The sequence below is a fragment of the Elephas maximus genome, chromosome 6 (genome assembly GCF_024166365.1).
Source record: "Elephas maximus indicus isolate mEleMax1 chromosome 6, mEleMax1 primary haplotype, whole genome shotgun sequence".
NCBI classification, from domain to species: Eukaryota; Metazoa; Chordata; class Mammalia; order Proboscidea; family Elephantidae; genus Elephas; species Elephas maximus.
Genome location: NC_064824.1, coordinates 45,869,493 through 45,887,287, shown reverse-complemented (window position 1 = coordinate 45,887,287; position 17,795 = coordinate 45,869,493). Strand labels below are relative to the sequence as shown.

The window sequence follows — 17,795 nt, the reverse complement described above, 5'->3', positions numbered from 1 at the left end:
TGAGGGTAGTAATAATACTTATGTGGCTTTTTAATATTATCATGATTTCACATTGTAAACAGGTTGATTCTATAGCAAAGACCTGAGCCGGATGCTTTGCAAAGCCAAAACAGGCTAAAACGGCAGGACACAGGAGCGCTGGGCACTGGGCATGAGGAGGTAGAATCTTCCTTGCCCAACTACCAAGCTCCTTTGTCTCTGCTTTTCAAGGACCAATCGTAGGAACCAGCTATTCACTCTTAAAACTTCACATCGCTACAGAGTCAGATGTTTATTTTCTAAATTCAGCTACAATCAGCTTTTAACATGCATTGAAAGGAAATCTTCCAAGAAACTTTCACATGATTCAGTGATTTCTTTTTAAAAAAAACTCTTTGCAAATTAAATTTCTGGAACAAACATCAACAACAAAGAGTAATTAAAAAAAAAAAAAAAAAACACTAAAAAATTTTATGGTGTTATTTACCTCATCCTGATCCAACATCTGTTGCTTTAGCTTTTCAGCCAGCTGGCTCTGCTGGTTAATTTCATCATCCTGAAACAAAACATCATGTTTAATTTTTTTTTGGTTAGTTAAGCCATTTTTGATATCCTGGTTTCCTGACGACAGTCAAACACCAGGATACCAGCTAGAAGTTTGCTAATAAGATGAAGAGAATGGTGTGGTGTTCCTATACAAAGAGGGATCAGTTGGCTCTGGATTTGAGTTTGTTAAAATATCTCTTTTACCTACCTTTCTCAGCAGACAGAACATCTAGATAGTCTGGGAAATATATCACATGTTCCACCCAAATCCTGGTCATTCAAAAATCAGACATGTAGGGTTTGGGAACTGAAAAGGACTTGAGATACCCCTTCCAATTCAAAGACATTAACAGTGAATTCCTAGTTCTAAAAATAAGGGAGTAGGTTCCTAATCATCTGCACTGTAATATATTAACATCCCAAATTCTTGTCAAATCAGTGACCAGAATGCTGCCAGTTCAAACCTTTTACTTACAGAGGTTTTGTCAGTTGAAAAAACACATTTACTAGAGAATGCTGAATATACCATGGACTGCCAAAAGAATGAACAAATCTGTCTTGGAAGAAGCACAACCAGAACGCTCCTTAGATGCAAGGATGGTGAGACTGCATCTTACATACTTTGGACATGTTGTCAGGAGGGATCAGTCCCTGGAGAAGGACATCATGCTTGGCGGAGTACAGGGTCAGCGAGAAAGAGGAAGACCCTCAACAAGGTGGACTGACACAGTGGCTGCAACAATGAGCTCAAGCATAACAATGATTATAAGGGTGGTGCAGGACCAGGCAGTGTTTCGTTCTGTTGTGCATGGTGTCGCTACGAGTGGGAACCGACCTGAGGGCACCTAACAACAACAACAGAGAGTTCATCTTTGTTATTAACAGAGACTTCCGTCTTGATTGGAAATTAATTTTCTTACCAATTGAAAAAAAAGATGTACCTGGGGGGTATAGGAATGTTAATGCTTCCTTTTTGGCTTGTCACTGAAGTGAGAAAGGATCTATAATGAAGAGATATTGACTTGCTAGTATAGGAAAAAAAAAGATTGTTTTAACTGTACCAAGAAGGAATGTTTATTGCAGGCAGTTGTGCCGATGTTGGGGAAGCATAGGAATAGAATGGGAGGAAGAAGGCAGGAAGCAATAAGAAACTGAAGTAAATTTGTTCCCCATACTATTATTTTCTGCCACTAGATGTTGCCGCCACAAAAGCCGGGGTGTTCACTGCCTCCCTCTCACTGTCCAGTGCAAACATCTCTGCCTCTCCCTAGACACTGTCCACCCTCAATGCACCTACCAGCATGAGACATTCAACATTCCCTGTAATGATTTTCATGATTTCTAACAAAATTTTGAAGCACAATCTGTGAAAAATGACAACCTGGAGTTTCATTTGCCTCTCCCTTAGAAACGGGAAAATCCTATTTAGTAACATTTCCAAGGTCTAACCATCACAAGGGACCAGCCCCTGGAGAAGGACATCATGCTTGGTAGAGGGTCAGCAAAAAAGAGAAAGACACTCAATGAGATGGACTGACACAGCGGCTGCAACAACGGGCTCAAGCACAGCAACAATTGTAAGGATGGCACAGGACCCAGCAGTGTTTCCTTCTGGTGTGCACAGGGTAGCTATGAGTCAGAACTGACTCGATGGCACTAAAAACAACAGCAACCATAAGGCATTGGTGGTTCAGTGGTAAAATTCTAGCCTTCTATGCAGGAGGCTCAGGTTCCATTCCCAGTCAATGCATCTCCTGTGCGGCCACCACCCATCTGTCAGTGGAGGCTTGCGTGTTGCTATGATGTTGAACAGGGTTCAGCAGGACTTCCCGATCAAGATGGACTAGGAGGAAAGGCCAGGTGATCCACTTGCAGAATCAGCCAATGAAAACTCTATGAAGCACACTGGTCTGATTCACAACTGATCATGCGGATGGCACAAGATCAGCAGCATCATTTGGTTCTGTTGTGGACGGGGACACCATGAGTGGACAGACAGCTGACTCCATGGCAACTAACAACAGCAGCAGCAAGTCTCAAGCAGAGTCAGAGTCAGTCCGCCACTACTGGCTCCCTCTTTGTGCCAGGTTCTGCCCCCAGGTTTTATCAGCAGCCCACACAAAACCTGTACTTTCTGCCTTTTTCAGAGGTGGGGAGAGAGGTCAAGGGCCTGTGTCACATAACTTCAATTTTTCATGGGATATTCCCCAGCCTGTCTAGTAGTGTCCACATATACATTTGAATCAGATTAACTCACTGTCACAAACTAAATGCTTTCAGTGGAGTAAACAAACAAACAAAAAAACCAACCCACTGCCGTGGAGTTGATTCTGACTCACAGAGACCTTAAAGGACAGTGCAGAACTGCCCTGTAGGGTTTCCAAGGCTATAACCTTTAAGAAAACAGACTACGGCATCTTCCTCCCTTGGAGCAGCTGGTAGGTTCAAGCTGCCATTCTTTCAGTTAGCAGTCAAGCACTTAATCACTGCACCATCAGGGCTCCTTTAATGGATCAAAGAAATTCTAAATTTGATGTTACAGGGTCTGTATGTCCTTATCGTTTGTGTACAAAATCTTTTGGAGACCAGCTGACGCAGCAGTTAAGAGCTTGGCTGCTAACCAAAAGGTTGGCAGTTGGAATCCACCAGCCACTCCTTGGACACCCTATAGGGCAGTTCTACCCTGTCCTACAGGGTCGCTATCAGTTGGAATCAACTCAACAGCAACGGGTTTTGTTTTTGTTCTTTGTTTTTGAGAACATCTTTTGGCCTCACTTCTTTGTTCAGGGAGATGCTGAACTTTTTACACCAACGTATCCTTAGTAGTTCTACAAAATACTAATGACATTCTTCCTCCAATTACATTTCTGGCCAGAGAATTAGGGAAATTACTTCAGGATGACACAGTCAAAATCCGGTACTTCTACAACTAGACTGTTCTGTAGGGCGTATTTTCCCTTCCACTTTATAAACTCAGCATGTCCATTACCAGGGATGAGTTTACGCTCCTTTGCACATAAATATTAAACAACTTCACATAAAAGACCCAAGAAGTTTAACATCGGCGAACCGCCATCTCTTCCCTTGGGACATACGAGCAACCACTGCAAGTGATATAAATCATGAGAGAAGAAAAGCGGTCGAGAGGGCTCTTTGTTCTTATACTGTGCTCAGTTCAAAGCCTGAAGACGCAGGCTTCCTCCCTATAGGTGACAAATTGGGGTGTGGTGATTTCTGAGGTACAGTGAAAAACGAAGGGCCCAGCCCCATCTGGGGAAGGACGAGGAACAGGGATTATATTACAAGGACATGTATCACTGGTACCAGAGACATTCCAAAACTACTTTTACCCTTTAAAAAAATAAGGCAAATTCTCTAAGAAATTAGCATAGCCTGTTGTGTTTTTTGTTTTTTGTTTTTTTTTTTAATTTTCAAGACTTTCAGAATAAGGAGTACTATGCAGTCCACATCTACACATTCAAGTGCAACTTCTAGAATGTCTTTCAGCATGCTCACTCTGATGCTATTAAGATCTAGTCCTTGGATAACAGATTTCAAAACACTTTTAAGGAAATATTTTTGTGCTAGAATTTACACGAAAGAGCTGAGTTGCCAACTGGTCACCAAGGACCTTTTAATTATAAAAATGTTTTTGTTGCAATGCTAATCAGTGAAATAAGATTCAACTTCTATTTCTACTTAAACTGGACTCCTTTCATAGATCTGCTTGATGTACAATAGTATCAAAGAGGAGACACTAGGAACATGAGAAAGACAAAGAGCCAACAGATGGCTTGTTCATCTTCTAACTCTGCTTTCAGCCCACCTTTACACCTCCACACCTTTGATACCACATATGATGTGGCTTCTCCCTTCAGCAAACAGAACCCAAAAGAGAGAAGAATGAGAGGAAAGAAGGGAACCAAAATTTATTAAGGAGCCTTGGTGGCACAGTGGTTAAGGGCTCAGCTGCTAACCAAAAGGTCAGCAGTTTGAATCCAGCAGCCACTCCTTGGAAACCTTATGGAGGCAATGCTATTTACTGAACATCTGTTATGTACTACAAACTCTAAATCTCACCTTTTGAAGTAACTGGTACAAAAAGACCAAACCAGTTGCCATCGAGTCAATTTTAATTCCTGACAACCCTATGTGTGCAGAGTAGAACTGCTCCATAGAGTTTTCAAGGCCGTGGTCTTTTGGAAGCAGACTGCCAGGCCTTTCTTCCAAGGGGCCTCTGGGTAGGCTCAAACTGCCAACCTTTCCTTTAGTAGCTGAGCACTTAACCATTTGCAATACCCAGGGACTCTGAAGTAACAAGTATTATCCCAATTTTACACACAAGAAAGACACCTTCAGTAGGTTAAGTCATCAACTCAGGTCTCAAAACCAAAAAACCAAACCTGTTGCTGTTGAGTCGATTCTGACCCAGAGTGACCCTACAGGACAGAGCAGAACTGCCCCATAGGGTTTCCAAGGAGCAGCTGGTAGATTCAGACTGCTGATCTTTTGGTTAGTAGCCACACGCTTGACCACTGTACCCATCAGGGCCCCCTCAACCCAGGTCTCAGCATTATTAAATGCAGGTCTGATTCCAAAGTGCATGCCTTTCTATTACACGGCACGGCTTGAGAGGGTAGCTGTCCTAACAGCCCTGGAAGGCAACACAGATAGAGGGGGAACAGCTGGGAGGAAATGATGTCTTCCTTCTTCCACCACATTGTATATACACTCATCAGGTCGACAATTTCCTCATTGAGAGGGCTAAGGCCAAAAGGAGATGAGCACTGGACTGGGAGTCAAAAGATGTATAACCTCATTCCAGCTCTGCCACTTACAGGCGATGTAAACTTGCATAAGTCATGTAACCACTCTGGGCTAGTTTCTCACCTAGACTCAAATACTTTCAATTCTAACATTCTATAATTTATGAAGATGCCATGTTCCAACTCATTATTCTCAGAAATATGAAACAGCCTACATCATCAAAAGCATGGAAATACCTTCTGGAACCTTCGAGAGGAGGACAAATAGAAATGACAGCTGATAAGACATAATCAGGCAGTTCCTGATAGAGCTACTAAGGTCCAACCAGTAGCTTTGGCGCCCCCTATAGGGTCGCTATGAGTCAGAATTGACTCGAGGGCACTGGTTTGGTTTGATTTTTGTTTATGGCTGAGGTATCGGGGCTCAGTTCCCCCTCAGATCTCTCAGCAAAACACTATGAGGACAGAAGTGGCGGCAGTGGATCATAATTGCTAACCTAGAAATGTGTTCTTTACAGAGTTTCCATGGCATATGCTAAAGGAAAATGATATGACAGAAAATTCCTTAGGCTGGTCATCAGGAGGTAGAGACTCTAGGACCGGCTCTGTCAGCTACCAACTGAATGCCCCAGAAAGTGGCACTTTCATCTCTATGAGCTCAGTCCGAGCCCTGGTAGGTAGCACAATGGTTAAAGCTCTCACGAACCAAAAGGTCAGCTGTCCAAGCCCATCAGCCGCTCTGCGGTGGTGACGGGCGGGGGAGAGATGTGGCAATCTGCTCCCATAAAGATTACAGCCTTGGGGAAAAAAAAAGAATACAGCCTTGGAAACCCTATGAAGCAGTTCTACTCTGTCCCATAGGGTCAAAATGAGTCAGGGCTGATTCCACAGCAACGGGTTTGATTCTTTGGCGGGGTGGGGAGGCTTGAGTTCAGACCTCATCATCACTACATTTCAAAAACTAGATTTGAGACCTAGTCTGAAGTCTCTGAAAGCTTCTCATGCCACCAAGATAAATAATCCCAATTCCAATGACAACAGACATCTATTCATAGAGAAGAGAATACAGATTCTGGTTCACACCTCTCACCCAGGATTCTCTGGGGATTACCAAAAATGAGCCCATGAATTCTAAGATGAGAAGTGATTAAAAAAAAAAAAAAAAAAAAAACTGTAGTATGGTATCTTCTTTACTATTTAACAAGAGCAGTTCTTTGGGGAAATCAAAAAATTGTATATTACCATTAGCCTTACTATTGATCTGGAAACCCTGGTAGCGTAGTGGTTAAGAGCTATGGCTGCTAACCAAAAGGCTGGCAGTTTGAATCCACCAGGTGCTCCTTGGAAACCGTATGGGGCAGTTCTACTCTGTCCTATAGGGCCGCTATGAGTCAGAGTCGACTCGATGGCAAGGGGTTTGGTTTGGTTTTTTGGTACTATTGATCTGCTTTTTCTCTGTACTAAAGGGCAGTTCACTCAGCTCTCATGGGTGTGAATATCTTATTGAATGTGTTACCAGCAAAGCTGGGTCACCCACAATTTAAAGGTGTAGTTATAACACAAACTCAGTCACAAAACAAGCAGAACTGGCTTTCTTAAGGTCACCACTCACATTCAGCTTGTAAAGGTGATACCAGACCCTGAGCTTTAAGAGAGAGGCCCATAAGATTAATGGCGATGTTAACATAACAAAGCTGTTTCATCCAAGTCAGAGGCTGGGAACTCTGAGCTAAAACCACAGCAGAATAGATTAAATCAAACTAAAAATATCAGCCACCTTGATGAAATGAACTAAAAGGATTTAGAATATTCCAAGAGCAATATGCCAACATCATGTGAAATATTGATTTAATTTCCTATGCCTCTGAGATTCCTAACTTGAACTTTCATTGAAGATGGCTGATACACAATGCTCTCCGAGGTCACTTTCCGTTCTAACTTATGCCGTTTACTCAATTATTTGAGTGCTAAAAGTTTGCCATGAAACTGGACATCTCTGATCAGCATGTTCAAACTACTCTCATGAGTGTGCCCCTGAAAGCAGCTTCATGGGTAGGACAGAAGCCATCAGACTACACACCACTTCTGATGTGGCAGAACTACCTGATTAAAGCACACACCTTTTAGGAGTTACCAACCTTGCTCCTATAGCTGAGGCTGCTGTTAGAGTTTCCAGTGGTGAGGGATAGGCTCAAAGAAGAAAGGAAAGGAGATTTAAACAAAGATCATACACACTTACATGCAGTAATCAGCTCCAGTCCAATTTCTAGAGGACCTAAATAGCATCTGTCTGCCTATCCAGGCCAACACCCCACTTTTCCAGTCAAATTTCCATTCCATATGAATCAAGTACCCTAAGTCTACACGATAAAGAGCTGGGGTAGGTATCAGGAAGACAAGCATCGACATGAGTCTGCAGCCCTATATCAGCTCCATGAGACCCGAAGCTGTTTATGGTCAAAAGGTCAGGCACCTGTCATCTTGGTCTCTGTACTAGAGTGAGGATGGTAAATCTCCAGCTACCTTATCGTCCAGTTGTCTGTATAGGCTGGAGATTTCCTCATCGTACTTCTCCTTCTCCTCTGTGGAGATACCAGCAACAACAGGAGCAATATTGTCTATGATGGGAGTGTTATCACAGGGCTCCAGGTTCTTCTGGTCCTTAGCGCTTATCTGTTCATCCTCAGGCACAGCTTCTCCTGCAAAACACGGCCAAAAGGAGTTGGTAAGTGAAGAAATCCATCATGCAACCCTGAAGGAAGAGTTTTATAGTCATTCCCAGTGAAAAAGACACAGGACATAATAAACAGCTGTATATAGAGTTGCACTTTGTGTTCTTTCTATCTGACTAGAAAGGTTGTAGTTAATTGACCAAAACTAGTCCTAAGGAAGACAGGACTATGTCATCCTCCCTCCCTAGCAACGGATCACTTAAATCAACTGGTTCTATCAACCACACAAGCTCTTAACTACTCCAACTTGCAGCAAAACCCAGGATTTTTTGCATTCATTTTCCTCTTCTTGGGAATGAATATACTGGGGCTTTACTAGAATCACTTTCTCTCTAGCGAATGATTCAAAGGGAAACAGGCCTCTGAGGCATCCTAATTACCAGTTAATTATGTTACCAGTTCATTAATAGAAACAACCAAATCAAGGGACTAATTCACCATTGTTTAAAAGAACACTCTAGGCCCCAAACCCTCTGAATTTGAGAGTCCCTGAATCTGGAACAGGGAGTCAGGGTATTCCTGGGCCCAAGGACTCTGACTGGGGCTGCACAGACACACATTCCACTACCCCTCTCTCCCCCAGGAAGTCAGAACTAATTGGCTCTGCTGGAGAGTTCAAACAGAATAATTCCCTGTGATGTCAGATGGTCCCAGGAATGAAAAAAGCAGACAATCTAGAATATCCTGCAGAGACCCTGCATGCCACTTCTCTGTCTGCAGAGTAGCATTTGTTATGGCCTTCAAAGGAAACATTGCCGAATTGGACAAGGCAAATCGAAATTGAAGAAAAAGGTGTAGTTCTAAGCCTGGCCAATGGCTGTCCCCAACAGGAAAATCACTTTGCAAAGAAAGAGTGCATAAAAAGGATTCGATTAAAACTGTGTGGCCCAACTGAATTTCTAAAAATATCTTCTTGGAAAGCAAATCAAAACCAAACATACTTTTCCATCACAATGTTTACGATCAACTTCAACTTCGCACTCATTTTGCAACAATCAGCGCGTGTCTGCAATGTTCCACGCCTCACCCCAGTTCTCAGCCCATGAAATCCATTTTGTGGAAACTCCCTAGGAAGACTGCCCTGAGCCAGAGAACATTTCTCAAATATGACAGAATAACTAAAATCCTAATCTCAGAGCTTCATTAACTCTATCATGCCTCAAGGAACTCACCTGAACACTGTATAGTCATGTGCTGCTTAACGTTCACGATACACTCTGTGAAATAGGACGTTGTGTGATTTGGACGTTGTGCAAATGTGCCTAAATCACAAGTGATAGCATTCACTGATTTCCCACCTTCCTGTTGTTTAATAACCTTTTGTTTTACTTCCAAAACTGTACTTCTCCTTTGCCTCTTGCTGCTGCTACCACTAGCACTGGTTTTGCTGCATTTGGGAACCATGATGCACTCCACGGGAATATTTTCCAAAGAAAATTAAACATAGAAATAATGCTACAACACTCAAGAGATGCGTGATACAAGGACCTGGATGCTGCTGCTTATGAGTCAAAGCATACATTATTTTACGGTAAACCTTTTATTTGTAAGTAGGGAAAGTTCACATCAAAATAACGCTAGAAAAGTACAGTCACATAAGGCAGTAACAGGCGTTTATTATCACTGTTAAGACATACGTGTTATAGGTTAAACATGTACAGTACCATTATACACCTGGCAGTGCAACTGCTTTGTATACAAAAGACATGAGATACACTTGTGTGTGAGAACCTGTTGTGTTCACCACATCCAGTTATATCCGCTACGTCCTATTCACCAATTGGAATTTCTGGACTCTACTATAACCTTATGGAAACATGGAGGTATGCAGATAGATGATGCCCTAACAGACATTATGCAGTGCATGACTACATGTATCACAATATAAACAAAACTCTTTGTGATGAGTTAGCTTTGCTGCTTATGAAGATTCCATTATCTCCCTTGATAAGCCACAAGACGGTAGGATACGCCTCCATGTCCAGTACAATTAACACCCAATGTTTTGCTTTTGTATGACAGTTCCATTTGATGCCACAATTTGAAGCAAAACCTGAATAAACTATTTGCTGAATACAAAACTGATCCAACCCTTTTCCTTCTAAAGGTGAACTTTAGATATACCTCAGCCTTCTTCTAAAATTATTGGCCTGAAATAAAACCAGAATATCAGAGTAGCCTTCAACTGAACCTGAACCAAATCAATATTTCATTTAGTTCCAGTTCCTGGCTTAAAACATCCATCAACAACCTTAGTGTGCAGACTGGATTTCACCCAATTAAAGGATCTACAGTCTGCTAAATCTATGGGCTATAAAGGCAGCACCGTGTTCCAGTTCCTACTAAAGATTTTTTTGCAGGGGAAGGGACTTAAAAATTTAAAAACAAAACGTGTGTGTGTGTGTGTATATATATATATATATATATATACATATATATATATGCCTTTTTCTTACCACACATATAATTCAGGATACATTCTCAATTTAAGCAATTAAACAATTCAAGCAATATACAGTATATGCTAAAACCTGAAAATCCTTTCTCCCTCTCCCTTCCAATTATGTTCCCTTTCCAGCAGAATCCACCACTAACATGTCCTTGCCCTACTTGAATCATAGCTGTGTCTTAATTCTTCAGTTTTAGCTTCTGAAATTTGGGACCAGGGTAACCGAGTACAGTATAAATTTGTTCTTCCAGCTTCAGCATGATGAGGTGAAACTCTTAGTACCTCTGAACCAGAAAGCTACCAGAATATGGTCGTTATTATCTACAGGCCAACTCACCCTCAAGTCCAGAGGTAAGGCATAAAAACACTGCAGGAGACACATCTCCTGTGCTCTTTAGTTCCAAATGACCAGAGAGGTAGTGAAATAATAAGGGTAGGGTGAGCTAAGGAGCTGCATCATCCTTATTTCAATTCATCTGGGAGGGTACTGGCCAAGGATGAACTCCCTATAACCTGCTCTAACCAAAAGTTACAGGCCTGCCTCCTTCCAGAGCTACCCTCCTCCTGCACCGAGGTACTGCAGCATCACTGTGTACTAAGGTTATTTGCGTCAGATTAGAGATCCAGCAACCTAGTCAACACAGCTACAACGCACCCGGAAAATCATCAATCAGACTATACAACATCATCTCCAGTGACGTGGATCTCGTTTTTTCTTTATTTTTTTAACAGATCTAATTAATCACAAGCCCCTCTCTTGTTTAACCTCTTGGCTTGCTTTTTTGTAAAGGAAATAAAATGCCTTCATCCCAGAGTTGTTCTAAAAATGAATGAAGAAGATACATGTAAAAAGCACAAAGGGTTATTATTTAAAGTCCATTTCTTATCCCCTCCTCTTCCAAAATCTCAACTTTTTAGGCTTTGCAGATAAATTATTATTTTTATTTAAGACTAATGTCTCTGGGGTCATCACAATGCCTTTGTGGCTAGAGCTCAGTATAGCCATGCAGGTCTCTTTCCGGTTAATCTTTATTACTATTGAAACAATATTTGAAACCTATAGCAAACTTTCTCATTTCTCTTAAACAATCTCTGAATCAAAGCACTAACACGCCTCCCACAAAGCTACATCTGACAACGAGTTCTTCCCAGTTTACATTCAAAAGGTCAGGTAGCCAGGATTATTTTCTGCAGCAGCCATTCAGACCGAGAAGAACAAAGCAGCAATATGCAGGAACAAAAGCAGCAGGCGTCTGTGGGACAGCACAGCTCCTGCTCAGAGAGGGGTCAAGAACTGATTTTCCCAAACACCGCTGCCCTTCAAAGGACCGAGAAAATGACTTCCAGAAGCATCCCCGGTAACCACACTGTCCAGCTCACGAACATGTCTGGGGATTGTAAATTCCCAACACTATGCAAGACCTGACACCAGGCAATCTGTCTCCATGGCAATCTCACCACTGTTAATCGAGAATATTCCCTGCACTGCAGTGGACTGAGTCTCGGGAGAAGCCCCACAAGGTGATTATGGAATAACTGATTAGAACAAGGAAGACAGCCACAAGCAAACCCTGGAGAAACATCATCCTAAAATCCGTGGTGGGAGGAGGAGAAAAAGACCACCAAATTAAGACTAGTATCTATTTTTATCTACCTTCTTTGAATTAAAAACAGGCTTCCCTTAGTTTATCCCCTGAAGTGCATACTTACTAGCCATAGGGAAAGGGGTTAATGATACTGTGAAGCACCAGATTTTCTAGAATAAAAGGCTCCCCTCCCCCCAACTAGAAACCTTCCCCTTCTTTAAATAAGCACCCTGGCATTTACGATCGTCAGATGTAATTACCACTAAGGACTAAAAAGATTTGTGTTTACACAGGACTCGAAGTATTACCTATAAGGTTTGTAGCACATTTTAATTAAGGGCATAAATAACGTTTCTGTAAAAAAAAAAAATCCATCCTTAGACATCCATAGACAAGAATGACAGAATAACCAAAAATTCTCATTAGGGCTATTAGCTAAAAATTCTAAAATAGCCCTTTATTTCCATGCCCCCTCCCCATCATTAGACTGCCAGTAATCCATTAAAATTTTACACATGAAATAGCAACAAGCTAGTTATTCTTTTCATAAATTCCAAGTTCTCAAAGCCTCTGGAGAACGGAGGAAGGTAATTGCCTCTCTCCGCAACTCCCAGGCAGGGCAGATTTGCTGGTCACTCACAGCTTCCGCCAGAACCCATGGCAGATCTGGCAAACAAGGTGCTTCCTTTTAATACCAATTACACAGGCCTAGTGGCAGATCTAATGGTAGATAATTTCTGTATCAAACAAACTAAAAGGAAATCTTTAGGTTGCCCGATGGGTAGGAGCAGCCAGGTACAAGATGGCATCACATAAATGTGAGGCTTAAAAAAAAAAAAAAAAAAAAATCATTCCCTTATTGAATTATTTTGCATGCAAATAGCATCTTTCACCCTAGTTTCTAAAAACACCATAAGCAGCTTAAAACATTCTCTGAACCCTTTTAGAGTCATTTTCTAATAAACTGGTCACAGGGGACATTGCATCCTCTTTACATTCACAACCTCCTTAACAGGCCACATCAGTCTCCTGGAGGTCAGTATTCCCATTACAGTGTCTGCTTGTGCTCTCAAAAGAAGGAAGGGGACCAAACAAATGAGACTGCTCAAATGAAATGCTAATTTAGGAGCTTCTATTATCATCCGAAACCAGGAAGAGGGGGAGGGGGCAGCATCCCCTCGAGATTTAATGCTAAAACAGCAAATCAGGATTCCCACTACGGAGGCCCCACAGTTCCACAAAGCCCCGGCTCAGACACCAGGTTACAGATTTACCTAGTTACAGAACCAAGCACGCTGGTCTGTTGGGTTTTACACCTGGAGAACAAATCCGTTTTAGAGACCGCTGATTTTTCCCAGCCTTCTCTACCTGTTTTTTGTTTTTTGTTTTCTCTACCTGTGATGAAATCATGTCCTTGTATGATTTCAGCAGATGGGGTAAATCTATATTCACTCTGTTATTTAATATTGAATCATGCAAAGGCCATACACATACACTGTAGTCAAGTCATCTCCCTGCACACTACCGACACCCAGATTTTCAGGTCCTCCTTGTTCTGACTTAAGCCCCTGAAAAAGCTGTTATTTTAAGTACTACATTCAAAGAAGTATCAGAGAAGAGGGCACTTGTAAAGACTGACCAGGCAGCACAAGGGAGCTATGGACCAAGCACCTCAGAACTCCACATAGCTGCCCTCCCCCACCCCTGTCAAGAGTGTTCTTGATGGCTAGGGTAGAGGGTGAACTGGGAACCATAATTCACTCTGAATATTGCTCCTATCCAAATCTATCCCCACCATCTAGGGCTGCTCGTGTCCTTTTCACACATGCAATCAACAAAGCAATGGAGCTAAAAAAGAAAATCCTATTTCTGTCAACTGCCCCACTCCATCTCTCTGTTCCTTAAGAATGCAGGCAGAATAAATTTCCACGAGGTACAAGGGCCAAGCAGTGCCTCCAGATCTGAAGACCGGCAATCAGCTATAGCCCACAAGATGTCACTAGTAGATTGTAGTGGACATTTGTTGTTTTTCTGCCACCTAACACCCATTTTCATAACAGTACTCAACCTCCTTTAGAGGAATTACCCTACACACACACACACACCTCCCAACCACGTACAGTCTCCAGTGGACAATGTATCAGCATGCTCTGTCTTCCCCAGGCAAGGCGCACCACCAAGTAGAGCGCTCTTACTTCTCTCCTGAGACTCTGAATCTCCGACGTAATGATGCAAGGATGGGAAAAACACTGAGACAGTATTCACTCCAGTGTGGCCCCTTAAGAGACCTGGCAATTAGTTCCTGCTGCCTGCATCCCTGGAGCAGCCCCAGCTTCTTCCTGTCGGAGCGTGGTTCCTTTGCTGCTCCTCTGCTTCTGTGCATCACTCACATCCTTCTAATGCATTCCCTTTTTTGTTTAAGCCAAGCGGGGCCAGTTCTTGTTGCTTGCAACCAAAGACCACAACTGCCACACTAGAAAATTAAACCAGGCCAAGTGGGTGGCTCTCCTCATTCTTTCCTTCATGGAAACAAGGAGTGGCCTTCCCCTAAGCTGCCATGCACATGCCCAGAGCTATTCTACCTTACGGCAATATCAGAAATGAATAAAGCCTTGCTATGGCATTTTTTTTTTTTATGGCATATATCGGAAACCCTGGTGGTATAGTGGTTAAGTGCTACGGCTGCTAACCAAATGGTCGGCAGTTCAAATCCACCAGGCGCTCCTTGGAAACTCTATGGGGCAGTTCTACCCTGTCCTGTAGGGTCGCTATGAGTCGGAATCCACTCGACGGCATCGGGTTTGGTTTGGTTTTTACGGTATACACCTGGGTGGCACAAACAGGTAAGTGCTGGACTATTAACTGAAAGGTTGACAGTTCAAACTCACCCACAGGTACCTTGAGAGTAAGGCCTGGGGATCTGCTTCCAACAGGTCACAGCCTTGAAAATCCTAGGGAGCAGTTTTACTCCACACACTCAGGGTGGCCATGAGTTGGAAGTGACTAGATGGAGACTAGGAACAACCACATAGCATATATGCTGCAAGGCACAAGGCTTCTTCTGGGAATCAAGACTCTACCATGATCAGAGGAGAAAACTGCCGGCCTGCATTTGGAAGTAGCCCAGCAGGCTAGGATGGGCTGCAAATTGGTGGCTTGGGGATGGGAGCGACAGGAGTGATGGTGGGAAAAAAATACAGTAATAGGGTTTATTTTACAACTTTTGCATGTCCTCTCCTGTGGCACAGTCCCATCACTCCCAATTTTATCAAATACACCTCCTTTCACATATTTATATTATCTGCTTAGACGCTCTTAAGTATTTGCAGTTACAACACCATTTTCCCTTCTCAAACTTTGTACTGCTATACCCCATTATATGTAACAGCAAGTAGGAAAACACACACATACTCTTCTCTGCTGTACTCTTTCGTCCTGGCTCTACCAGCAGCTGAAGGATAGCAGTCAAACTTTAAATTATAAACACATCACACAACACCAAAAACCTCTTTCCCAAGGGAGAGTACATAGGACTGACAAGGCTCCTTGACCGCATTCCGACCGTTCAGATGACAATGTGGAAATATGAATTCCCAGGAAGCACTGAGGGCAACTAAGTAGCTGTCTCCTGGAAGTTGGGAGCCAATGTATGTGCCAAATTTAAAAAGAAAGCTGGTGATATTGCACCACTCAAAATTTTAGTGGAGGGCACTGCCTCTTCTCTAGTCCACCTTTCAAATTCCCAGTTCTCTCATTTACACAAACCAGCCATACCCTCATAGCTTCTGCTACAAGGAATGAGAACTGGGGCACGGGGACACCACTCAAGAGCTTTCGGTCCCTTCTTACATGCATTTGCCTATGTATTCATTCATTCATTTCTTTCTTTCTTTTTGGTGTAGCACATTTCATACTCATCTAACTGGCCTAACACAAATGACTAGGGCTAGCTCGATCTGCAGGCTGCACAGACAAAATATAGAGAATAAACTTAGGAGTCAGTCTCCCTAGCTTCAGGCCCTAGCTCTACCACAGACTGAGTCACCTTGGGAAGTCTTTTCACCTTTGTAAACTTCATTTTGGAAACCCTGGTGGTGTAGTGGTTGAGAGCTATGGCTGCTAATCAAAAGGTCGGCAGTTTGAATCTATAAGCCACTCCTTGGAAACCCTGTGGGGCAGTTCTACCCTACCCTATAGGGTCGCTATGAGTTGGAATCAGCTCGACAGCAACAGGTTTTTTTTGGGGGGCGGGGTTTAAACCTCATTTACTTGCCTTTATAAGTACAGATACTAATGCTTACCATACAGGGTACTTAAGGATGAAATGCACAGCCTAGGAACACAACAGGAGCCTGGTTTTGTTTGCCCCATGGCGTGCCTGTAACGTATGCTGGCATATCGTGTGATGCAGTTAATCCTTGAGATAACACTGTAGTCACAGCTGGCCAAAAGACCACTCCTTGTCTCCACCTGCCTCACCGCCCGTCACTACCCCCTTCCAGCCTGAAATGTCCACCACTAGAGTCAGTTCTTTACAAAAAACTTTTGCCTCCAGAAAAGAAATCACCTTTACAATATGAATGTTCATTTAGGAGGAATGTTCAGCTACTCAGTTATGATGGGTGTGGTGGGGAGGGGGATTCTCAACAGTCTCTTCCCTCTTCTCTTCTTCCCTATCCTCTCTCCACAGGAAACCTCACCCCTACAACCTATAGCTTCAATAGCTGATCAAACCCCAGAAAACTCAAATTCCTCTCTCCAGCTCTGGCAGCTGCTCCCGAAATCCAGACCCTCAGGCTTAACTTCTAATTTGACATTTTCACCTGGATGGTCCACAGGCTCCTCAAACTACCTTCCTCATCTCCCTCTCCTCAAGTCTGGTTCTTCTCCAGGGTTTCTGGGTGAATAGCTCTGCCCTCCACCCAACTCAGCAAGACAGAAAACGAAGCCATCCTTGATACCTCCCTCTTCCCATGTCCAACTCATCACCAAGCCCTGCTGACACCACTCAGATCCTTCCATTTCTCTCCCTTTCTACTGCCATGACTCTCAATACAAATGACGATCAGCTCATCCCTGGAATACTGCCCTAGTTCCTGGTACCTCCTCCTGCCCCATCTCGTCCATTCTCCAATGTAACCAATGGATTTTCAAAAATGCAAATCTTGATCTGCAGTTTTATAACCTTGAATAGCTTCTCATTGCTTTCAAGATAATGACCAAAATCCTGAACAAGGACTGCAGAAGCCAGTACAGTATAGCCCTTGTCAATCCCTCCAGCCCATCTCAGGCTAGTGGCCCACCTCCCCACCACTCCCCCCTCCCCCCACCACCCAACTCTCCACACTGGCTTTCCTGCCCTACTCCTAAGGGCCTTAGTTAGTAAACAGGGCTTCCTCCACACCACTCCCAGTTCTACCTCACACTTCCAATTTCACCTGGCTAGCTGCTACGTCTTTCAGATGTTATTCTTTATGTCACTTACTTGGGAAAGCCTTCACTGACTTCTCAATCAAGGTCAGAGTCCCCTGTTGTAATAACTCTCTCAGCATCTTGTATGCCTCCTTCTTGTTATGCAGCACTGACTATCATTACACGCTTATTTCTGTGATTATGACTGGAGACTACCTCCCCTACCAGACTGTAAACTCCGTGAGGGCAGAGACCATGCCTGACTGTGTGCCCTTTAATCTCCGGCACATGCTTTAGTCACATGTTTACTTATTATTATGTGCCA

At 43.1% G+C, this 17,795-nt stretch overlaps 1 protein-coding gene across 2 annotated transcripts in view; it reads right to left on the bottom strand.

Moving 5' to 3' along the window:
- KIF5C (kinesin family member 5C) overlaps positions 1 to 17,795 on the bottom strand; it is a 208,058-nt gene that overhangs the window by 57,484 nt on the left and 132,779 nt on the right. For both annotated transcript variants that reach the window (XM_049887162.1, XM_049887163.1), the window contains 2 exons: positions 7,815 to 7,990; positions 467 to 535 (listed from right to left, as the gene is read on the bottom strand). In XM_049887162.1, the coding sequence (XP_049743119.1) occupies positions 467 to 535; positions 7,815 to 7,990 (245 nt within the window). The remainder of the gene's footprint in view (positions 1 to 466; positions 536 to 7,814; positions 7,991 to 17,795) is intronic.